General features: G+C 41.0%; 2 protein-coding genes across 4 annotated transcripts in view; both read right to left on the bottom strand.

The window, feature by feature from the left end:
* The window catches only part of Glcci1 (glucocorticoid induced 1), a 113519-nt gene that overhangs the window by 66030 nt on the left and 22358 nt on the right, over positions 1-25131 (bottom strand). The window contains exon 1 of one of the 3 annotated variants that reach the window (XM_085683626.2): positions 8403-8955. The exons of 1 other annotated variant lie outside the window; for it this stretch is intronic. In XM_085683626.2, the coding sequence (XP_085539752.1) occupies positions 8403-8826 (424 nt within the window). In that variant the 5' untranslated portion in view covers positions 8827-8955. Of the gene's footprint in view, positions 1-8402; positions 8956-25131 lie in introns of those variants that run through there. One more of the 3 variants, XM_048448942.3, reaches the window with a different exon arrangement.
* Umad1 (UBAP1-MVB12-associated (UMA) domain containing 1) overlaps positions 15323-25131 on the bottom strand; it is a 236768-nt gene continuing 226959 nt past the window's right edge. Inside the window, exons 4-5 of the mRNA XM_085683631.2 lie at positions 23392-23477; positions 15323-15984 (exon numbers count right to left, since the gene is read on the bottom strand). Coding sequence (XP_085539757.2) covers positions 15861-15984; positions 23392-23477 — 210 coding nt within the window. The 3' untranslated portion in view covers positions 15323-15860. The remainder of the gene's footprint in view (positions 15985-23391; positions 23478-25131) is intronic.

Below are 25131 nucleotides of genomic sequence, written 5' to 3'. Positions count from 1 at the left end.
GAAGGGGTTGAAAGAAAGGGACCAAAAAGATAATTAGTATATGTATCAAAAGATTACAAAAAAAAAGCTTATCTTTACATTTCAGACTTTTGGCTTCTTTGGGAATTGTCTCAAGGTCAAGGTCCATTTAAGTAATGGTTCTTGTTAGTCTTTTAAGTGACTTTATAAGCAACTACTTTAAAGTCATTTTAGTACATTTCACACTCTATGTATCTACAACTAAAAACATGTATAGTTGTGTCTAAACACTGTATGTTGTACCAAAAACAACCCACCCTTACTCTGTATTATGTCTTTCTAAAAATAAACACTTGTGTAAAATTCGTTTTTGTTCCAACTATTTCTACAGTCACACACTAGCTCCTTCCACATTATACAAAGATATAAATCCATGTTTTTTCAATCTTAACCACAGCCACTGAATGTCAGGCCCAAAACAAAGACCAAAAACAGCTAATTATATGAAAGGAGCAGCATAAACATAATCTATTAAATTTAATCTATCACATATTTATAAGATTTCATGTTCTTATGATCATTCTTCAGTGATTTCACTCTAAGGTATGCATACTTGTCTCTTCGTGTGCATATATGTGTATTTATATAGCTCAAACAGAAATCTCTGTAAATCCTGTATGTGAATTTTAACTAATATTTACTATAAGGCCTTTTAAGTATTAGTATTAAGTACCACGCTACATACTGTAATGCTAAAAATAACAGGTGTATTAGGTAAAGCACACATATCCACAAGAATTACCTTGCATACAGAGATATAGAAAAGTCATAACCACAGTTAAACTGCCAAGGAGTTGTAAACAGTTACATAATTATATTAATTATTTTATTTAATTATATTCCATATAAACAATATAATTATGTGGAATAATAATGTGGATCAAACATGCAAAGATTCATCAACTATACTGTATATTTACTTTTTTACATTTTTATGAATGGAGTATTTTTAATGAATATAAAACAATAGTTTACTTCATCAATTTCTGTATCTTCCTATTTCCTAAATTCCTATTTAAAATTTCAGATGACTTACATGATTATATTCAGTGGCCATATACTTTTCAATACTCTTTTTGCAACATTAGAAAAGAATGGCACTCAAAATATGGTTTACCAAGCATCTGTTTATTCTTTCATATATTAGATGTAAAATTTAATCCTTAAGTAATAGTTATCTTCATAAAGATGCTAACTTTTGGTCAAACGGCTTAAAAAGTGAAAACAGCAATCATCTTAAAGATGATCATAAGCAAAGAGCAAAGGTGAAGGCTCTAAGGTTAATATCACTTTAAAATAAAAACTACAAGAGAATAAAAATAAAATATATAAATTCTGGGTATAAGAAATGAAAATAAGTCATGGAGCTCTCAACTAAGACAGCACATAAATGGTACTATAGAAAAAGGCTTAGACCCCCCCCTCTTACTCAGTGGCAGCAGGTACTTTAGTCAAAGTCAAGCCATGTTCATTTCAAAAGGCATCATTAAGTATTGCTACATATTCTACAACACTACACAAGAAACCACGTTCAAAAACAATTCAGACTTCTACAACAAAGTGCATATGTGTCTGGAGCACATAAGGGCTAGTGACATCACCCTAAGTCAAACTACAGAAGAACATTATGTATATGCAATGATATGCAGTAGATCCAGAAATATTACAGAAGCCATTGGATGAAGCTATTCTCAGTTTCAAAAATAAAAGAAAAATTATATAAACAGAGTGGTAACTTTAAAGTAACCCCCTGGGCCACTCCACTGTTTAGACATTTGAAAGAATGCTTTGTAAACGCACAACTATAGTCACAGACTAAAGATTCCTAGGAAGAGCAGAGTGGGTATGGTACAGCACCCTGTAATCCAATAACTCAGGAACTTGAATCAGGAAGTTGGCCCAGCTTGAGCGACTCTAAACTATACAGGGTGACCCTGTCAGTTAAATATTCTCTTAAGAAGTGTATTAGCTTATGTTTTTTCTAAGAATAGAAAAGATAAAAATCAGCTGATGAACTCTTCAAAAAGTTTCCCCATGACCATACTGGATAAATAAGAAAATATTACTTATTAATATTAGTTGTTGGTGGTTTTGACCTTCACCAAAACAGCAAGTAGCAGTGCTTTTTAGTCCTCTGTGATGAAATACTGCTTCATGACTGGCGAATCACTTCATTCCAATAACTTGGCAGACAATCTTCAACACTAACCTTGCACAACTACTATGGGTTTCACTATCTTCAACTCCTTCTTAATTTGGACAAGTCATAATTAAGGTGCAACATGGTAGTACTCCATTAAATTATATATGTGGGGTTCAAAGTCACATTGCAAGCGCAGCTGTTGGCGCCCAGGAAGGCTGATTCAAGCTACTGAGACAATTACCTGAGACCAGTACCTGCTTAGCAATTCCTCAGGCATTAGTCAAGTCAGATCACCACCATTTATAACTAATCTAAACATCTGTGAAAGGAGAAAAGAATTCTGCACAATATAATGTGACTCAAGAGACAGCATAGATTGTTACATGTAAATGCGACCAGCTACAATAACTTAATAACCCTGAGCCCCAGGAACAAGGTACAATCTCTCTCTCCTCCATGTGCATGTGTGAGTGCCCCCTCCCCTGTAAGAAGCAAGCAGAGAAAGTGGCTATCCTTCCATATTCTATTTTAGTTACATTCACTAAACCTCTTATAAGTGCATGTCCCAGCATTAAGAAAGAGTGGCATGGAAACACAAAAGAAAATCCATTTCTTTGTCATTCTTTTAGCTAGAAAAATCCCAGCAGTTCATCAACTGTGGAGTCAACACTTAATCTAGAATTAAAAGAACAGAATTCTACATCCATTTTATTGCTGAATTTCAAAGTATACGTAGCTTGCCAAATAGTCACCCTCAAATGTTTTCTTCCTTTCTATCTACAGCAACCAGAGACAGGATAATACAAAGGAAGTCACCAAGTATTCATGAACTTGCCTCCTCCTGCTATTTGCCTCAACACCATTCACGAAAACCACAGTGATAGAGGTATCAATCATATCTGTTTCTATAAAAATGAGATTTGCAGTAGGTATTTTTCTATAATTTGTCCATAAATAATATCTTTATATACTTCAGACTTAACAGTAACCTATTAAATTTTATTCTGCAGAATAAATGCAAATATTTTCTACATTGTCAGAAAAATTAATTAGGTTCTGGTCATTTCTAGGGGTCCAGATAAAGGGTAAGGGAAAGTTTGATACTTTTGGTCATTCAGGAGTTCCCCATACTTTTATCAGTAAATGAGTAGTATTCTCTTTCTTCAGTTTAATTTTAGCAGACCAATTAAGAGACCATACATTACATCAGCTCAACTTTTTTTAAAATAAATAATATGTTGGACACAAAGAAAGGCTGTCAGAGACTTGGTTTTTTAGACATTTAATGGGAGAACAGAAATTCACACCAAAGACAAATGACAACACACCAGGCACAGGTCAGGACAGGAGCTATGGAAAAGCCTATCTGGGTGGGGTATGAGAATTCTAAGCGCTAGAAAGAAAACTGAACTAAAATTAAAACCCAGAGTCATTGGTCATACACACTTGACACGGTATTAGCTGCAAATGAAAGTTTTGGTAAAACTAAACTTTATATTTTTTTTTTTAAATTTCAGACTTAATTTGAATGTTGTCTTTTGTTTACATTTATTTAATTTGTGACATGGAGCTAAGCTTTGTTTCTTTAGTTCAAATGTAGCCCACATTAGCACAAATAAAATAATCAAAAGAATGCCATTACCTTTCAATATTTCTCCAATGTAAAAAAAAAAATCTTCCAAAAATGTAAACCAGAACCAATTATTCTTTTGTAAAAAAAAGTACTCCGATTAATAAAGTGATTTTCAATTCAATAACTACACATAAAACTTTATATATAGTTAAAAAGTCATTAATCTACTTATACACCTTAGGTATTCAGAGTAAAGTGTTTGGGAAAAATACAATCTTTGAACACAAAGTAGATTGATTAAATAACTTCTGCTACTCATACAACTGATTCTGACATCTTATGCACCATAAAGTAACTGACAGGGAGAAAAAAATATCAGAGCCATTAATTAACACTATTTAGTTCAATTCTAAGAGATTAAAAATCTTTTCCCAAATCAGAATTTGGAATCCTGGAAACTTATAGCTTAGTATACTTTCACTGTATTCAGAAAAGTTTAGAAATAAGTTCCTATAAGGGCTCTGGAAAAGTACATTTTAAATGGGGAAAGGGATACAGAGAACCTCAATCTCTAAGAATTTTAGCCAGATAATTAACTTTCAAAAAGGAAGTTGAAGAATATTTCTAATAGAGAAAAACTTACCAAAGTGTTTGTATTTCACAACTAAGAACGGTATCAAAATGACTCCAGGCCGGGCAGTGGTGGCACATGCCTTTAATCCCAGCACTCGGGAGACAGAGACAGGCAGACCTCTGTGAGTTCGAAGCCAGCCTGGTCTACAAGAGCTAGTTCCAGGACAGGCTCCAAAGCTACAGAGAATCTGTTTCAGGGGGGAAAAAAAGACTCAAAAAGGGAAATTAACAAAGAGCTAAAAAAGTTAGAGCAAATGAAATAGTTAAGCACACATATATGCATTAATACAGTGCTACTGTTAAACATTCTATGCTTACTGGCTTTGTATTATCTTTTAATAATAGGCATAATTTCTTTATGTATAAGACAAGAGATTTTTCAAGATTCCTGAGGAGAATACATCTGATCAAATTTCACTGCAGGGTTGCCAATCTCTTAGAGGAGTATGAGGCCTAAATAAATCTGGAAGGTTAAATAAAAGATTAACACACTATTTTCCATAGAAGGAACGAGTAAGTTACAGGATCGTCAGAACTTTTGTTACTAGATTTGGTAAAATAAACATAAGCAGGGTTTTCCAACTAGCGTACTCTAATACAATAATTTTAGTTTTTTATAACCTATAATTATTTAATGTTGGATATTTACACACAGCACACACACATGTCCATGAGATTTCCATTTGCTATCTACTACTTTATAGCTTTGTGTTTGTTTAGTGTTTAAATCCATCGTTTCTGTCCTGTTGGATTTCAGAAAGCAGCTACTTTATGCTATCTTTAGATCACTAGTTTTAACTCTAGCACTGCATTTTAGTCTCATTTGAATTGTTCTACTTATTTCAAAGGTAGAGTTTGTTATTACCATGACAAAAAATAACTATTTGCATAATACTTTATGATTTTACATCTATTACAAACACATCACAGGGAGCCAAATGATGCATTCAGTAGCTTGTCATTCACCACTTCAAACCCTTCAGAACCAAACAAGGGGAAGGATGACATTTTGCTAATAGTAGAAGAACAGAAATGAATATAAATAATAAACCTTGAAGTTTTAAAACACCCAGGAAAGAAAAACATACAAAATGAGGATGATCCAGGAACACCAACAAAAAACAACTTTCAATTTGTAAATTTCCATGTTTTTTAAATAAAGCATGATGTTAGCAGGTCTATGCATCTTCTGTTAGAGTAACCACTTAAGTTATCTAAAGCTATGGTCCAAAAATAAAGGGAATTATTATCTTTCTGCTGGATCTTATATATTAATGTGATAAATTTTAAAACTGACTGATTCTGTTTACAGAATTCAGTTCTTCCTCTGCTTTCTAAGTATCAACTTTATTGCTCTAGCCTTAACCCCATAAATACGCATGCTAAGAGTGCATATGAGAAAAAAACTGACATTATGTGTTCAAAATTCTGTTCACATTTCTTGATAAAAGAACAGAAAACTTAAGTTTCTCTATTCTCCTCCATAATCAGACAAAATATGAATAAAATTCTGAATGTTTAGTTATCACCTACAACCCAAATGCCCGTAGCTTTTAAAGCTTTCCATAAACAACATATCTACATGAAATACATACCCCTTCACTCACCATCTACTTAAATACTATTTTGTGTAGTTTCAAAGTATAGTACAATGTCTATCCCCACACCTTAAAACATGCAGAAAAAGGAAGGGCAGAAGAGCCAAGGAAGAACGGAGCACGCTGTTGTTTTTCATTCATGCAGCAGAGTGATGTCAGTGTCTGCAGCAGCAGGAACAGCAGCAGGCGATTTGGGCAGTGGAAACTAAAACCCACTGAAGTCAGAACCTTAGTGAATTCAAAAGAAACTAATTGAAATTTCAAGTCACAGGACAGATTTTTAAGCAGCTAAATAGATCGAACCTATTAGTTATATGTTGTAGTTTCAATAAGGATCGAGAGGAATAAGGCAGAATGTGAACAAGTAACAGGGCAATACAATCAAGGAACCAGGAGCACAAGAGCCTGTACTCAAAAATCCCTTCAGTGAGAGAAACTGACAGAAACACCTGATGTTATAAACAGCAGAAGAAGCTCTTCAATTCCCAGCACAAGCTTTGACCCTGCAAATCTGCCTATTGCACAACCGGACTCAGAACTAAGTGTTTTCATCATGATTGCATTAAAATTGCATTAAACTCTGATGTGCCATTCTACAACAAAGAGTAGAATTTAAGCCTGATCACAAATTTCATTAAAACTACTTCATGATGGGGCATGTAATTCTTAAGCAATTAGGGCTTTTGAGGGATGTAGAAAAACAAGTTGTACTATTATCTATGGTAAGATGTTACTGTTTATCAACAAAAGGAAAGGTGGTCATTATACTGTTGCAGCAATTGCCAAAACTTCGCTAACTCTGCCCACAAAATCCTCTGCACACAATCTACAATTCTTATTTTTTTACATTGTTCTCTGAAATAAAATCCCCAAACTCCATTAACGAACCGTTAAAGCCAAATCATTGAAAAATGTCTATTACTGTTGCCTTCTTTTCTTCTGTAACCTCTCATTTAACGCAGCCCCAGAAAATGTGCAAGGCAGTTGCATATGGCATTAATCTGTTAGAAAATGGTGGGCTTTTCTATAAAATACAGCCAGAGATGTGTGTTCAGTTGTGGTCATTATTAGGGCGATCACGTTGTTTTCATTCATTCATTCAGGATTTGCTGGAGGATGTCAGTTTCTGTAGCAGCTGGCTTGACCTGGGGGAGTAGTGGGGGAGCAAATTCCTCCCGGAGCATACAGATTACAGGATGTGCTTCTTGTGCTCCTGCACTTATTCCACGACACTTCATCCTACACAGGGGCTTACCATCAAGTGCTCTAAAGCAAGCGCTTTAGCAACACACTAATTACAGGTCTAAATAAAGCAAAAATACCTAAACATTGATCCTACTGCAATCACTTTCTCCAACTCTAAACACTTTAGAACGTCCATCTTATGCAAAAATTCCACATACCATCTAAACATTGTATGGAGCTTGGTAATATTTTCCTTCTGAGTAGTTTTTGTTGTTGTTGTTGTCTTACCCTACTCCGTATGATTCCTTCCTTCCACAAGGTAGCGGCAGTAACTGCAGCTCTAGGCTGGTATCTCAGAATATTAGTACTTGACTCTCCCTTATGGTCTTACGTCCTTGTTATGCCTAATTTTCTTCTCTCCCCCAGGACTCAACTAGATCATGCACTATGTCCCTCGGCATAAACAAAACCAAACCAAACAGAAAACATTAAGAAGAGTCCACAGCATCCACCCACTCACCATTACCTTTGACACATAACAAAAAAGAAACTTGAGAGCCCTACACAGTTCAGCTGAACTGCTAAGTATACTTAAGGATGGAAGGAAAAAGTAAACACACTCTGCAAACAGGCTTAAAGAAATTCTCTATGAAAATCACCTTTGGGGCATTAAACCTTTTGTAGTGTAGTAGCGATCTGATGCATGGCTATCTAACACAGAGGAGAGTGTGGGCTGACCCTACACACTTAAAGTGCACATTCAAAACTGTCTCCTCTACACACGCAAGGGATAGCCTGCGCCGTAACTAACGCCATCAATCCTCCAAAACACAAAACAGGCAAAGCATACTACAGACAAGAACTTCGTGGGAAAGCACAAAGGCTGCAGAGATTCCTAGTACCACCTTATCCGCCGCTAGAGAGTTTGTGTGTCTGTTTAAGGGTTTCACTCAGCAACTCCTTCCCTGGCTACAAACACAGAAAGCTAAGAAGCTATTAAACCGAAACACTTTTCCTTGCAGACCACGGATGCAAGATAAAATCTGAGGGGCGGTATGAGGGTCAGAATAAAGTTGATTTTCAGGTCGCTCCTCCAAGCCCTGCAGCGACCTCAGGGGGGTGAGATTCCCAAAGCCACTTTCACACCTTCGGTAATGCACTAGCAAACAGAAGCCCGGAGAGGCTGAAGTTTCCACGCAGGGCACCGTCGGGGAGACGCAGCCCGGGAGGACGGGAGGGTTGGGCTCGCTACCTCTGCACACGGGCGAGCCGGGACTCCGTCTCTCAGGTGAGCTGCTCCTCCGCTGGCTCTCGGGGGACCGTCTCGGGCGGCCCTTGGCGCGAGGCGCCTGCTCGGCCGGGACAGCGACCGGCGGTGGAGTCGGGCTAGACGGACTGGGGCCGCGGGCCGCGCCGGACCCGGGGAGACCGGCGAGCGTGGCGGCGGCGGCGGCGGCCGGGCGCGTGGGGCTGTGCTGGCTGCCCCGCAGGAGCTGGTAGGGCACGGTGGCGCGGATGGGCTGCAACAGCCGACCGGCTCCCGCAGCGGGGGCGCAGCTCCCGGCCGGTCCCGTCCCGCTGCCGGCAGGGGCGGGCGGGGAGCCCGCGGTGCTGCGCCGCATCCTCTGCGGCGCGGGGTGAGGGGTCTGAGAAGAACTGGAGGACGCGGTGGACATGGCTCCGCGGGCAGGCGGGCGGGCGAGCGCGCGAGCGTGTGAGAGCCGGCGCCGCGGTGCGTGCGATGTGTACGGGGGAGGGGAGGCGAGGGGCGGAGCCGCGGGGCTCCCTTTCCGACGCGCACCCCGCCGCCGAGGGGGAGGGGACGCCGCGACGGCCAACGTCCAACGGCCCCAACCGCCCGGCGGTGCTCGGCGGGGCGCTCACGGCCCGACCCGCGTCGAGCCCATGGCCGCCGCCGCCCGGGGCATCGCGCTGACAGGGCACTCGCCGGGTTCCCGCGGCTCCTCAGCCCCCGCCGGGGGTCGCCGCGCGAGAGGACCCGGCGGCCGCGGGGGGCGCCGCGACTCTGGCCTCCGAGGAGAGAAAAGGGCCTCGAGGCGCCTCGCGCTGCGCGAAACCCGCGCCACCGCAAACGCCGCTGCCGCTACCGCCGCCGCCGCCACCTCGACCCGCTTCTTACTCGGAATGGCAACTAATCCTGGGCTAGCGCTCCGCCCTCGGCCCCGCCTCTGGGCGGTCCGGACCTGGCTCCTGCCGCTGCGAGCGCCCCGATTGGCCGCGCTAACCTCCCCCAGCATTCCAGGCATTGGCTGTGCAGTCGGAGTGAGAGTAGTAGTGACCAATTACAGTACGACGTTTCCGCCTTAGGGGCGGGGCGTGGGAGTGGATGAGAGAGGCGGGGTTGTGCGCCGAAGGAGGGACAGAAGAGTTGACAGCCTTTGAGGTGAGACTTGAAGAGTGAGTCCATGGGTGTCCTGCGCGTGCTCCGACGCCCACAGACACGCGCACGCTGCGATAAGCAGGTTGTAAGGGCTCCACCCTCCCGTGCGGTCCACAACCTGAGGCTGAGGACGCTGAAAGCAAACACACCTGCATCCGGTGTGATGCGTTAGTTTCAACTGAATAAAGGATCCCTCACCCCTTTAGTCTTTAGCAATGTCTTCTAGTGTCTTGGTAGCTTTACGAATCAAAGTAACTTCGGGAGTAATGTCTGGAAGCTAGACCGAACAAAATGCACCTGCCATTACAGCCATTTGTAGTTACAAACTGGTGTGGAGAGCATCAAATTCTGAATCGTAGAAGTCAGTAAGAAATTTTACATAATCACATTCATTAATGCAGGGCACCCAGTTGGCTATCCAGGAGCAGATGGTCTCTTGGAAGGAAAAAAATACCTGGCATAATATAACAATTCATTGTGGTAATTTCCTGGGGGGGAGGGGTTGTTTTATTCTTCTGCAAGGAAAATGAGAAGTACAAAGATTTCACATGGGCGTAAGAAAGTGTTTAAAACCCTAATTAGGTATAATTAAGGGTCTACATCAAATACCTACTATTAATTCCCGTGAGGGAAAAAAAAGATTTTAAAAAATAAAGAAGAGGGATGTCTGATGGGTCTACTCCTAGTGTCTGCTCACACTGACAAGTTTCCTCTGATTCCAAGCACTAAATGGATCAGTTTCACTCACAGGAGCCAACTTTCTGTGCTTCCTGTGTGCTCAAACAAAAAGCACCCTAATTTCTTTTTTGAGAAAAAAAATCGATGATGTCTAATCAAAGTGCAAAAACAGTATCTAGTGGTATATTCCACTAGATTAGTCATAGTTCCGCACTTTATGACACATTAAAATACTAGCTAACATTTACCAAGCACTTATCACGTGCCAGTCACTGCTCTAAGGACATTACTATGTGTTAACTCATTCATTCTTCATATGACCCACAAGGTATGTACTATTATTATCCCACTGTTTTCCCAGCTGGGGCACAAAGACACTGAATGTCTTGTCTGAGATTACTCAGCTAAGTGGGAAGCCGAGAGTTGACTAGAGACACAGACTCAGGAGGCTGGGGAAGCCATGTGCCTTAGTGCCCACAACATAAAATGTACGATGTGGGCACACACGATCAATAGGATTTACCATAGACCACAATGTCAAAGAGATATTTGTTTTGTTTTGTTTTGTTTTGTTTTTCGAGACAGAGTTTCTCTGTGTATCCCTGACTGTCCTAGAACTCACTCTGTAGACCAGGGTGGCCTCAAACTCAGAGGTCTGCCTACCTCTTCCTCTGTCTCTCTCCAGAGTGCTTGGATTAAAGGTGTGCACTACCACCACCCAGCTCAAAAGAGATTTTATAATCGAAAACCAGCTCCCTGTTTTTACTTTCTTGGACAACATATATTTTAATTATATATAGAACAAAATGACTCTTTGAAATTTGACATAATTGACCTATTATATAGTTTTCCATCTAAAAATTAATGGATCCCTATTAAGAAGTTATAATCTTTCATGATTGATGTTTTCTTTTTCAGACTAGCAAAAAAAGCTATTATACCAAGTTCATATTGAAATTTATAGCTTTCAAAAATACTGGCAAATATCTAAGTTGACGATTTGATTACAGCATAGTTTCATTATAGAAATATCATCTCTGGTCACTCCTAAATCTGAGCTTGAAACAACCTCAACACATTACATTACTATAATTCTAAATTCATGCTAAGCCACAGTTGGCCATGATCAATACTTCATTTGGTTCTAAAACAATATAGCTGGCCTAATTTTTGGTTTCCTGTCCATCTACTGGAACAAACTTCAGTTGGATCTAAACTCTAAATGAACTGCAGAGAGAATTTGTATGACTTTTTAAATGCTCTTCTGTTGGTATCTAATGCGGAGATTGACCCCTGAGCCTTGTGTAGGCTGGGCAAGTGCTGTGCCACTGAGCTACATCCCCAGGTACTATCTGGTGTGGGAGTTCCCTCTGTATGCTGTGATTACCATTAATAAATAAAGAACAGGCTTGACCTGTTGATAGGGCAGAACTTAGGCAGGCAGGGAAAACTAAACTGAATGCTGGGAGAAAGAAGGGCAGAGTCAGAGAGACCATGGAGCCATCACCGAAGACAGATGTGCTGAAACTTTGCTGGTAGGCCACAACCTCATGGTGATATACAAATTAATAGAAATTGGTTAAATTAATATGTAAGAGTTAGCTAATAAGAAGCTAGAGCTAATAGGCCAAGCAGTGATTTAATTAATACAGTTTCTGTGTGATTATTTCAGGGCTAAGTGGCCAGGGCCTAACTAGCAGCCTCCCTCCAACAATTCTGATCTTACAATGCTATTTTCAGTTGCTGGTAACTCATCATGACCTCTTGGGAACTCCAATCACTTCGTCTTTATTTAAGAAACCATGGTTTCTTTTTAAAGCTTTATTTTCATGAACCTAGGAGTGTCGGTCACCCCTGAGGAATTCAAGTGAGCAAGAGTGAATGTAGCACCTGCTTTCAAGGGTCTGTTAGCTAAACGCTTGATGCTTTGTTCGTATTGAAGGTGCTAATGAAAGCCAAGAGAACACAGAAGCAGAAGAAAGAGATTCGTAGTAAATTTAAAGCCTGTAGCCTCAGTGCGGGTTGCAGGGTTTGAAGCCCGTTGTTGTATTACTATATGAGCTGTGGCATAGAAGGGCCCAGTGTAGTTTCCCTGTTACTTGAATGTGAGCGTAAGACCCTCTGAAAATTTTGCATAAGGCTTAATGTTTGTTATGAATCTGTTACTACACTGCTCTGTCTTGAAGTAGTGAAAGCACAAGTTGGTGACATTAGAAAAATCTCTGTTGGCTCAGTGGGTAAAGCAATTGTGTCAAACCTGACCACACGAGTGTGATTCCCCAGAACCCACAGGATAAAAGGAGAGATCCAACATGCCCAAGTTATCTTCTGACTTACACACACACACACACACACACACACACACACAGAGTTACGACCTCCACTACAACCACTACCATACCACACACACTGTGGCACATACACAACCCTCCATCCATACTAAATAAGTATAATAAAAACCTCTTTTCTTAGACCTAATGCTTTAGATATCTGTGCAACAACAGTTTGCAAATCTCAGGACCATGCATACACTTACTTAATGCAGGAGAAGGCAGGAAATCTCTGACTACATGAGATGACCAATACTGCCCTTCACAGTGAGAGAACAAGTTGAAAATTTGTGCAGCCTATAGAGCACTGAAATCATCTGCTTGGTTCTTCTAGCCATGTTTTTCAGGCTTAGTATCATCCACAGTTTGAATAAATTTGTTCCCCAGAAGTCATGCTGAAATTTATTCCCCCTGTGAGATATTAAGAAGGTAGAAACTCAGAGCTGGAAAGATGGCCCAGCTGTTAAGAGCACTTGCTGCCTTTCTAGAGGACCCAGATTCAATTTCCAGCACCTACATGATGGCTCACAATTATCTGTAACCACCACCCTATTCTGGTCCCTGAGGGCACCAGGCACACACATGTTACACAGCTATACATGCAGGAAAAACAGCTATACTCACAAAATTAAAATTTTAGAAGTTGTTGTTGTTTAGCTGTTTTGATGGTTTTAAAGTACCTGGGAAACTTGAGCCAGTGAGATAACTCCACAGATAAGGGAGCTTGGACAACAGACCTCAGAGCCAGACTTCAGTCCCAAGAACCCACACGGTGAAAAGACAGAACCAACTCCTAACAATTGTCCTCTGACCTCCTGTGCGCACCATCACATGTGCCCTGGGCACACACACACTCTATATTGGCTTAAGAGATGGGGCCTTTGGAAGATGATTAGGACATTAGGGTAGAGCCCCCGTGATTCGATCTGGTGGACTTCTAAGAAGAGGAAGAGAGACTAGATATAGAAACACACAGGCTTCCTGTCTCTTGGTCTACAGTGCCTTACATCACAAAAGGACACTGCCAACAAGAACACTAGCATCAGAAGAAACACCCTCCCCCAATTTTATACTTCCTGAGCAACAAGCCAGCTGAGACAATTTGCCAAATAAGTTGCTTCGGGGACTTTGTTATAGCAATGGAAAACAGACTAATACAGCATTCAGGGCTCACCCCAGTCGGAGTGGCAATCCAAGCAGTGGAGATTAACAATGAGGTCATGGCGTTGTGGGGGAGGGGGAGGGGCGGGGAGAACACCGAACAGATCTGCACTGATGTTCACCTTAAGCTGATTATGTTCTCTTGTAGTGGATCCCTAACCACAGCAACAAAGCCATGCCTGGCTTGTATGCCTGACATTTGCCTAAAGTAAAACTCTCCACTGCTCACAATAGCCTAGCTTTAGGCTGGTGTTGCCGTCCTATAAATGTCCTTGCTTGCATTTGCCGTGTTTCCTCCCTCATTTATAGCAGTTTCCCCTCAAATATTACCACCCTCCTGGTTACCCTCTTAAAATTTGCAAGCACCCTTTAGGCTTCCTCTGCTCCCTTATATTTCCCTAATGTACCTATCATCATCCAACCCAATATATAATAAGTTTTGTTGTTTCTACAATAAAAGAGTCATGAAGATTTATCAGGTTTACAACTGCCAAGTCTCTACAATGCTTAGGATATGACAGATGACAATAAATGCTTGTTCAATGGTGAGCAGAAAGTGGCAAAATTTAGTCACTGTTTGTCTCATGAACTAAAAATTGCACTTTTCAAAAGGTAGTTGAAACTTACCAGAAAAAGAAAGAACAGAATTGCCAGAGGACAGCTGAGGAAGATTGGTTAATGCATGACATCTGCTGACTGGTAGGTGTCCCGTCTTGTTTTATAATAGCTATTCCCAAGAGCTAGTATAAAGGAACTGAAAAATATTTAACTCTGTAGCATAGACCATCACCTGTAAGTTAGGAAAATTTTGTTTTGCTTCTGAAAGAAATTCAGAAGAAATAACAGAAACCAGAATATATTTTATTTTTAGCTGGTAGTGTGACAAAATTCACAAGTGGACAATGGCCCTACAGGGAATCACAGGGTTTTAGCTTTAAACCCCGATAGCAGCTCTGGCTGCCAAGTGTGAAGCCAACGGCACATCCCAGAGGCCGTACGACAGAAATAACCCGAGATGGGGCAAAGACGTCAGTATTCTCTTCTGTGACACTGCTTTTGTTTAATTCCCAAATGCAGGGTCTGTAACATATTAAAGCAATGGTAGTCATGTGAAAGAAATCTGTTTTATTATATTTTGATAACTGTATAAGGATTAACATGTGCCTCTAAACTAATTTCTTCATCTATCCATAAATTTTTTATAACCCAAGTGAGTGTGTTGAAGATTGTTCTTAAAATGCAGGCAAAGGCGAGAGAATTAGGTCCTCGGTTAAGAGCACTTGTAGCTCTTCCAGGGAATGCAGGTTCAATTCCTGGAGCCTCCATGGCAGGCTCACAACTAAGTAGAACTCCAGTCCCAGGGGATCCAATGCCATCCTGTCAACTCCATGTGTACCAGGCATACACATCATACACAAACATATATTCAGGCAAAACATCATATAGCAGTACTTGATTAATGAAGTTTCTTTATTATTTTGAGCTTTGGTAGTATGCAATTTTCACAGTGCCTACTTAGCATTCTATTTAAAAGGTCTTTACTGATATATCTAATAAGCATGTAAGAAGGCTTAGTAGCAATAACAACACAGCAAGCCATAATAACTCTTCATGAAGTTATTTATTAAATATCCTTGAAGTGTCTGAACTGTCTTCTACAGACTACAGACTATACCCATTCTCGCGCTTTGGTAAGGTGTGATCTATTTAGGAGCAAAAAGGATATGCCTCCAAGATAAAAGAGCTACAAATGAAGTATCATTGAAACCATGGGAAAGAAAATTTTCCTTTTATGGGAAACTGTTAAGAAGTACATAAAAAAGTCATATAGTAAGGAATGCATGGGACCTTTGAGAAGACTGCAGTGTGCCTTGTCTGATTGTCAAGGGAAGATAATGTTGCACCAGGGGAAAGTCTAGCTGCCAAGGAAGGCGTGCACTTTACTGAGCATGCAGTGAGGAACTGTTGGAAATTCTTGAACAGAAATTCTTGAGTGGAGGAAATGAATGTATGAATGTTTTGCAGTACGAACTGGAGACTGACAGCTGGAAGATGATGTAGGAGGTGTGGAGGATGCTCTGTTTTGAGCAGTAGGCTCAATGGGAAGACAGGCAGAGGGCATGGAGACATATGCAAGGATTCAAGTGGTCTTTCTTGGCTGATGATCCTCTGAACCTTCAAGTTTGGATGCCCGAGAAGACAGTGATGCCTTCGACAGGAGCGTGCAGCCAACACAAGGAAGGGGTTGGGGAAAAGGAGTCCAGCTATCAATTCAAAGCACAGAGGATATTAAGTTAGAGGGTTTCCTCCTTATCACCCTCCTCCTACTTATTCTCCTCATTCTCCTCCTTTTCCTCCAGCCCCAGAAATCACCACCACTTTCTCTTCCTCCTTAGTACTGAACTCAAAAATGGTGAATGTATCGATTTGGGAATTATACTTGTACACACAGTATTTGAATTCACCGGTAAATCTGGCAGAAGAGAGAAACATAACAATAAAGGAAAAGAATGTCAAGGGAAAAATTGAAAACTTATACATGAATGGGAAGAAAAGAGCAAACAAAAGGGAGGAGACAACCAGAAATAAAAGCCAGAGAGGAGTATTCTTCACAAAACAGAGTTAGCGTCTCAAAAAGCAAGTTCAGTCGATGCTTTGTAAGGTAACCAGCAAGTTAATGTTCTTCTCTAGGCTTCCTCTCCCAACACCCAGAAAGCATGGGCCTGGCTGCTATGTTTGTACCCAATAATCTTGCCCCTCTGACTATAGTTGATTTGACTTACATTCAATGAGTAATTCAAACTGATGCAATCATATTTTCTCCCCTGGGAATTTAGAACTAAGAATTGAAAGATTGAGCTATACCACTTTAAAGTATACACCCAAAACAATTGGTTACTTCAGAGATACCTGCATGCCCATATTTTTGCTGCATTATTCATGACATCCAGTTATTGAATCTAAGTGCCTATCAGTAGATGAATGGAAAAAAGTATGATGAATATACACAATAGAGTTTTATTCAGCCATATAGAAGAAATAAATTATGTCATCTCCAAGAAAATCAATGGAACTAAAGATAATCATGTTAAGTGAAATAAGCCAGACTCACAAAGACTAGGACAGCATGTTTTCTCTCCTGTGGAATCTGTGGGTGGCGGACAGGAAAGGGCAGGTAGGAGGGAAAAAAAGCTGAATGGCCAATGCTAGGTAGGAAGGGGCTAGACAGGACTGACAGGCATGCAGGATAAGTAGGAGGATAAATCTAGGTTCAGAAGAAATGGGAGGAAGAGAATGAGGGAGAAAGAAAGGGACAAGCCTGGGACCAGAAGGCAGGCAGCCACCAAGCCGCCACCAGGCAGCCAGACACAAGAAGCAGTGAAAGTAAGATATTCAGAAAGACAGGTAAAAAGCCCTGAGGAAAAACTGGATGAAGAGAAACAGGTTAAGTTATAAGAGCCAGTGGGACAAGCATAATGTAAGGCTGAACATCCATAACTAATAAGAAGTCTCTGAGTCATTATTTAGGAACTGGTTGGTGATTCAAAAGAAACTTTCACTGAACTCTCAGTAAGCACCAGCTTTTAGGAAACAGGGTTGTCCTGCATTGCAAAGACTTTGATAAAAGCATAGGAACAACCTAGAAACCAATAAAAAAGAAATCCTATGATCTTGTGGCAGAAGACTGCACTAAAGCAGAGAGAGAGGCGGCAGGGAGCGGGGTGGGGAAACCTGTTGTTCTTAAAGATCTAGGTTCAGTTTCCAGCACTCACATGGTAGCTTACAACCTCACATAACTCCATTTTCAGAGAATCATAACCCTACTTCTGACCTCTGCAGGCACCAGGCACACACATGGTGCACATACATACAGGTAGGCAAAACACTAATATACATAAGAGTAAAATTAATAAATCTAAGACAGAATTTAAAGAAAGAGTAATAATGTAAATATGATAAAGTCCATTATATACACATATATAAGTGTTACAGTGAAATCCCTCTGCAAATTAATATATGCTAATAAAAGAAAACAAAATTATTCTATTAAAGACATAGTTTGGGTAAACACAGAAACTTATGCACAGGGTGATCACTTTCTGTTACAGGCCCAAGGGAACAAAGAAAACCAGAATTCAAAAAGAAAATAATGAAGTAGCTCATATAAAAGAAGGAGAAACGAGGCCTGATGGTAGTAAAAAGGAGGCTCTCAGGGAGTTCATGGTGACCGCTTATGTCTCACCCACTTTCTCCAGCCCTCACACCATCTCCATCCTGCCCTTCCCAGGGATACAACTCCAGTCTGTTTCTACCATCGAATCAGCATTTACATCTCTTCCCACCCAAAGGCACCTCCTCCTCTTTGTACCTTATCTTCTCTCATACTTTCTTTCTTTTGTGGGAAGTTCATTTCTTCAGTTATTCTCCCTCCCTCTACCACCAACTGCTTGGTAATTCCCAATAATCTATGCTGACATCACAACACAAAATAATTGCCATGCCATCTCTTTCCATCATCTTCAGAATTCTCTGATCCTCTAACAGCAACACATCTGCAGAAAGATGCCCACTCTTTGATTTTTTTAAAGCCGGTCTTCTCCAGTCTGGCTTCTACCCCCTCCATGTCATTAACAAATATTGGTCAGCATCAAGAACTTCCATACCTTAGGGCCCAGTGGATCCCCACCAGTCCTGATCCTACACCAACACTGAACCATTTTTCACACACTTGGTCAACCTCAAGTCATTAAGCGTCCTCTACGGTTGAAATCTAAGACACTTGCCGGGTATGTCCTCTTCTTTAAGGGCCACTGCTCGGTGCCTTCGCAGATTCTTTTTCCCCTATGTATCTACAGAAATTGGACTGTATTCTCTTTCTTCTCTGTCGCCCATCTTTCTGTTAATCTCAGCTTTAAATACTGTGAAATACTGACAACTCTTAAATCCATTTCTCCAGGCCAAACATTTCCTCCAAGTTCAAAATTCATACATCTAATGACCTCCATGAACGTGAAACCTTCATGAATGCCTCAATTAAATACGTTCACAATAAAAATAAGCTCTTAACTCCTGTATTCCTATTCCTCTCAACAACCCTAAAGACTTCTGTCTTCATCCGCCCCCCCCCCCCCGATTCCTATAAATAGTGTTACTGTCTTTCCATTCATTAAAATTAGAAACCTGGACCGTATTCTGGGCTTGTCACTCATCCTCACTCCCCAACTTCAGCCCCTCAGCTCAGCTTCTTCGTTCCTCACGCATAGGGACCCAGTCCACCCACTTCCATCGCTTCTGCGACTACATCAGTCTGAAATATCGCCATCTCCTATCTAAGTGCTTGTTACAGTTGTTCAACTGCACTTCCTTATTTTTTTCTAAGTATCAGTTATCAGTCAAAGTACCCTAGAAAGTGTGCTGGACAACATCTTCCATTACTTTTCAATGAAATTCAGGTTCCCTACCAGTTCAAAAAGCCTGGCCTGTTCTGCCTTCTGCCTCCTCTGGACCTGATCTTGCTCTGCTGCGGGCTCCAGCCACATGGCTTCCTTTCACTTCCTCTGAAACACCTCAGCAGAGCCCTTGCACAGGTGTGTCCTCGGCCCACTCAAATCCCGAGCGCTTCCTTCACATGTTTCAGGTTTCAAAAGTCAGATATTTAAAATGTCGTTTCTGAGGTCTCACTTGTCATTAATAATTCATCATGAAGTCACTTTGTTTCTGCCATAGGACTCATTACAGGTTATAAACATGCATTTCTCTACTTCCCCATGAGATTGTAAAGTCCCCAGGTGCAGAGACCTTGCCTTTCCTATTCATTAACTGGTCACTTAACACTTACACGGAGACTAAAATACAGCAGGTGCCGGCAATTACTGACTGTAATTTCACTGGTTGTTGATAGTTTCCTAGTTCCTTATTAACATGTCTACATACTGCACTTTCCAGGGGAGAAAATCTTACCGTCTTCTGCTAAGCTACTCTTGCTTCGGCTCTCTGAGTCAGTGTGTTAAAGTGCGCATTGCGGTGACAAGGACTTGTGAAGATCCACTGGAAAGAGGGAACGTGAGCTCATTGTTTCAAACATTTCAGTCTAAAGTCAGGGAGGTCCATTGCCTTGGCCAGGAGCCAGCAGCATATCCTAGAAGGTGAGGCACGACAGAGCAGAGCTGCTCAGTCCAAGAAGCAGAGACACAGACAATGTCAGGGGACAAGGTACATTGCTGCATGGTAGCATACCCCCAAAGACCAACCAAATGCTCCACTTCACTACCTCCTAAAAATGCCATCATATTATGATGATCTCAAGGAATGAATACATTGGTTAGCTTCAAGTCCTCAGGATGCAGTCGCGTCCCAAAAGCTATCAGCTAGTAACCAAGCCCTCAACACATGAACCCTTGGGGGCACCCCAGATTCAAAGTGTATCAGTAGGCTTCTGCTTTTACATCACATGGTCACTTCTTGTGAAGATTTTAGGAGGGTGGGATGGTTAACAATGCCATATGATGTTGGACAGGTATTGTTATTTTACTGGAGAACTGTGAGCAAACATCTATTCTCCCCTGATACTGTGTTACCACAAACTAAAGAAATGATTCCACACAGCTTTAGATGGTGAACCAATAAATTTAGTTGAGGTTGCTTATAGGAGCATGGGTGATTATTAGATTATTATTATTATTATTATTATTAATAATTATTATTATTATTATTATGCCCAGAAGGGTGGGCATCTTATAAAAAGTCACCCGCCAAAGAATATTGGCCTACTCCACACCAGGAGCTGTTGATGAGTATTGTTTATCACCGTGTAAGACTTCCGTCCCCTGCACAAGGGAATGCCAATGGCTCCATCTTCTAAGGGTCTCATGTGGGTAATCAAGGCTGTCCTGATTTCAAGGAGGCAATGGCAAAAGTTTTTAACAAGTTTCCTTGCAGACTGTTATGATCAGGCAAATCCGGAAAACAGTAGTTTGGAAATAAATGTAAATTTTCCAAGCATTATTATAGGCCCCAAATATTTTCTCTTTCTCAGTGAGTTGCAGATAAACACTGATATATGCCATCAAATCATGAAAGTTCCCAAAAGAAAGCTGCCAAAGTTCTACCTGACTTCCTACAAAATAATCTAAGCGGTCTGGCATTTTTTTGTAACTGGCATCCAATCATATGGTTCCAAATAAGCTACAGTGGTATTCAAAATGTAAATGAGAGTAAAACTATATCTTTATTTTTTTTATTTTATGACTTTGGGTGTTTTGCTTGCATGTATGTCTGTAACACATGCATGCATGGTGTCCGGTGAAGTCAGAAGAGGAAGTTGGATTTCTTGGGATTAGAGTTATAAACAGTTAAAAGCCACCATGTGGGCTCTTGGAACTCAACAGAGTCCTCTACATGAGCTGCTGATGGACCTCTTCAGCCCCAGCAGGACAGATATATCTTAATTACAGAGAACTTCACTGAGAAACAGGTAAATGGGCTGGACTTGCCAGCAGTTATTATTTGTAATAGGATAATGACTCCAATATTTTAAAAGGCATTGTGCTTCTAGTTTGCTTATATCCCAGATTAGTAAACTAAGTATAATAAAATCTAAGGCTGTCACTTCGTCTCAACCACTCCTAAGAACCTTAGACAAATCTTTAGCAGCACCCCAGCAGTTGCAGTGCTGAGGGGAAAGCGAGTCTGTGAGAAACTTTTCTCCCTTCAGAAAGAGCGTCTTGGCTCAATGTATAACCATGGTAGCCTGGTCCCTTTCTGGGACAACAGAGCCACTGATTTTCCCAAGTTTTCTTCTTTTGTAGCTTGCCTTGACCAGCAGTTATAAATTGGTGCTAAATCAATATTAGCTGTTATTTCCCCAGATGCTAGAAGGGAAAAAAACCTGATCCCATGAGAAAACTAAACCCTTTCTAGCTGCATTTAAAGTAAGATGGTTTGTATTATACCATTTGGGAGAATAATCTCTTTTTGTCTTAATAAATTTTATGCTACTTCAATTTGTATTAACTAGATATACTGGACTCAGTAGTCATAATGAAATTCCACTCAGTATAGATTCCCCACCAGCATCCTCGTGTCCTGCCCTTCCTCCTTCTTCCTACCCCCAACCATGGCGTACTTTCCAACTCCCCCACCTCCTTCTGGTACTGCTTACTTACTTACTGGTGTTTACACACCATCTCTAATTGCTCACCTTGGGTGGAGCAGTGTCCTACAGAAGCTTTAGTTTTGCCACAGCACCATTACTCAACAAAGTATTTGCACAAGTATCACTTAATAACACAAAAATAAACAAGGTTCTTAAATGATTGAGGAGAGAGGTTTGAGCTACCTACCTCCCTTCCTCGGGAACCAACCTTCCTAAACTTGTTCTTAGAAAACTCTCAAGGGAGAACTTGGAGGAAAATGAGAGCAGAGGTACACTGAGCCAGGGCTAAGCTGCCTATCCCCTTGAAAGGATTAGTCCCTTTGTTAATTTTCAAAGGAACATGTGGCTTCTCTCAACACTTCTCAGTCATCGCTTTTCAGAGTATAGCTATGCATTTCACGTTTCCATAAATATTACACACGATGCGCAGCACTTAGACACAGTGGAAACTGAAACTACTCAAATATTCAAACTTCTCCCTCTGCTCTCCTGGATCTTCTAGGGACCGCATGACATTCTTGAAGCGCTTTCAAATCTATGGTGCTTTTATCACATGTCTATAGAGTAGTTAGACTTTGAACAATCTTTTCCTTTTACAGATGGGGAACCAGACCTACAACCTTGGCTGAGGTCACAGCACGCAAGAGAATGACTGAGACACAGAAACCAGGTCTCCCTGACCTAACCCAGTGGTTTTCCTTCTCTTAAACTGTCTGTAGCAAGATTCAGGGCACCGATCCTTGAGGAGGGCAGGGACATGTGCTTTTCCCTCTTGGCCTCTGATGACCTATGACTTAATAACAGATGGATAAGAAGACACTTGGTGGCCAGAAGATTGATTACCTACATTCAAGGCAACCCTACAGCGCACCCTGATTAAAGGTGGTCCTCATTTGCTTTAGGCCTACTAAAACACTATCAGAAAAGCTGAGTGTGGTCATCACTGTTTGGTTGGAGCCTCCGGCTTTCCCCTCCAGGGTCTGGAAAGACCCATTCCTGTCTATTTCTCTTTCTGAACCGGCAGCCAGAGAGTCTTCGAACAAAGGGAAGGTGTCACGAATTCTTGGTGGCTATTTGAGCTTCCTCCCCTGAAGTTGCCAGTGGCCCTAATCCCTGCCTAAGTGTTCAGTTTTTGACCATGCTTTGGCAAAACCCAGCTTGTAGAAGACACGTCATCACCCCTACCTACAATCCATAAAACCTTCCTTCCCTGGCCTGGGCTCACCACTTCCCTCTCTTCAATCTCTGGGACTGGAGAACTCACCTGAGAGTTGTTTTGCTCAATAAACCTGCTATTATACTTTTTCATTTCGACTCGATCTTATTATGGGAGGAGGGCAGAAAGCCTATTAATCCCATAGCTTGCTTTTGACTTGTCCCCTCGGGAGCCTCCCCTCACAGATGTCTTTTAGACATGGTAATTACAGACCTCAGAGGCAATGCCTGCAGATGCAGAGTCACAGAGCTGCCACTCTAAGATCTACGCAAGCATGAAGAAATGGGAAATGATACTTACCTTGGAAGAAAGCTGCAGTTTTCTGCTCCATTCATTGGGTCACTTGTATATTCTCCTACATGGATGCATAATGGTATCCTCTTGATCTATGGAAGTGTATATAAATACATTTGTCTCTAGATTTAACTGAGAACTTAAAAAAAAAAAAAGGCAAAGTTCATGTGTCCCTTCGGCCTTAAGAGTAAACTGAAATCTTGGAAGACTAACCTCAATTCATGAAGCCAACCTGAAATGAGAAAGAACTGGTTTGCCAAAAGATGAATCGGTATCAAGAAATAACTACAGTACCAGAGAGCCAGCTCAACAGATTAAGACACTTGCTGCCGCGTTTGATGACCTAAATTCAACCCCAGGATGGAACCATATGATAGGAGAGAACCAACTCCCACAGGCTGTTCTCTGACCTCCACATGTGTGCTGTGGCACAGACAGACACACAGAATATAGATAAACAAGCATTTTTAAAAAAGGAAAGAAAGTGGAGCAGAGCAGAGCAGTCATCACTGTCATGGTGCAGACATGTCAGGTCTGTAGGCGTTACCAGCACCGTGACTTCTCTTAAAGAACATAACAAGTCTTTGCTAGAGCTCAATGGTCGCACACAACCAAGTGTGAGGTTCAGGGGAATCTCTCACCATCTCTGTCACCAGCAATATCAATTGCAATATGTTCATTTGCATTTGATTTGGTATCCCACAACTTTGAGGGCCTAAATGTTCAAAAACATATGAAAGCAGACTTTAGGAAGAGTCAAATAGATTAGGTCTCACCTCAGAGAAGCAGTTCAGAGCAGGCTTAATTCATGACTTCTCTGTATATTTAGTACCATAGATGTTGGCATTTGGCAGTTGTTCATTTTAGAATGAATGTATAGAAATGTTACAGATTTCAGGGTAATGGAAGTAAATAGTGAATGTTTAGAACCTGCCCTGTGCCAGGGACATGATGTCCATTATCATAGAAAACAAATCTACAAAAAAAAACTACCACACAGAAACTGAGGCTAGATAGGGGGAAGTAAAGTCTGGGTTAAAGTCCTCTCCCTGGTATTGGCCATGACTGTTTGCCTTCAGAGCCTCGCCACCACACCTAATCACCACCTTACTACATCAGGCAAGCCTGTGAGATCTTCTTCCCTTATTAAATGCAAAAGCAGTTTTTTGAGACTATATCTTAAATAGTGATCTAGGCCAGTCTAGAAACAGAAAAATAAGCTAAATTCTTATGAGGCTAATTGCATTCTAACTTGAAATTTTAGATTAAAATTCAAACCAATATAAGTGTGATCTAAGATTTTTTTTTAATTGGGCACACACTTATTTCAACCAATAAAGTTTTGAGCAGGTTGGTGGTGGCTCACACCTTTAATCTCACCACTTGAAAGGCAGAGGCAGGCTGATATCTGTGAGTTTGAGGCCAGTCTGGTCTACAGAGTGAGTTTCAGGACAACCAGAGCTACACAGAGAAACCCTGTTTTGAAAAACATAAAACAAAACAAAAACATTTGAGACCTGTAGCATGAGTGAGATTTTGATATTTACATTCCAACATTTTCTCCACCTACTTAGATATCCAAAGCAAGGAATCAGTCCAATCAATTAGAGCATGACCAAACAATGGGCTTTCTATATTATGGCTGTATTTTTCTGGTAGAAATTTTAATGACTTATGGAACTGTTTATGATATATTGCCAAGTAAATAAAAGCCCAGAAAGACAAACCAAACTATTAAGTGTATTT

The sequence above is a fragment of the Myodes glareolus genome, chromosome 25, assembly GCF_982192425.1.
Source record: "Myodes glareolus chromosome 25, mMyoGla1.1, whole genome shotgun sequence".
Taxonomy (NCBI): domain Eukaryota; kingdom Metazoa; phylum Chordata; class Mammalia; order Rodentia; family Cricetidae; genus Myodes; species Myodes glareolus.
The sequence above is the reverse complement of the archived record's forward strand: the minus strand, read 5'-3'. Positions and strand labels throughout refer to the sequence as shown.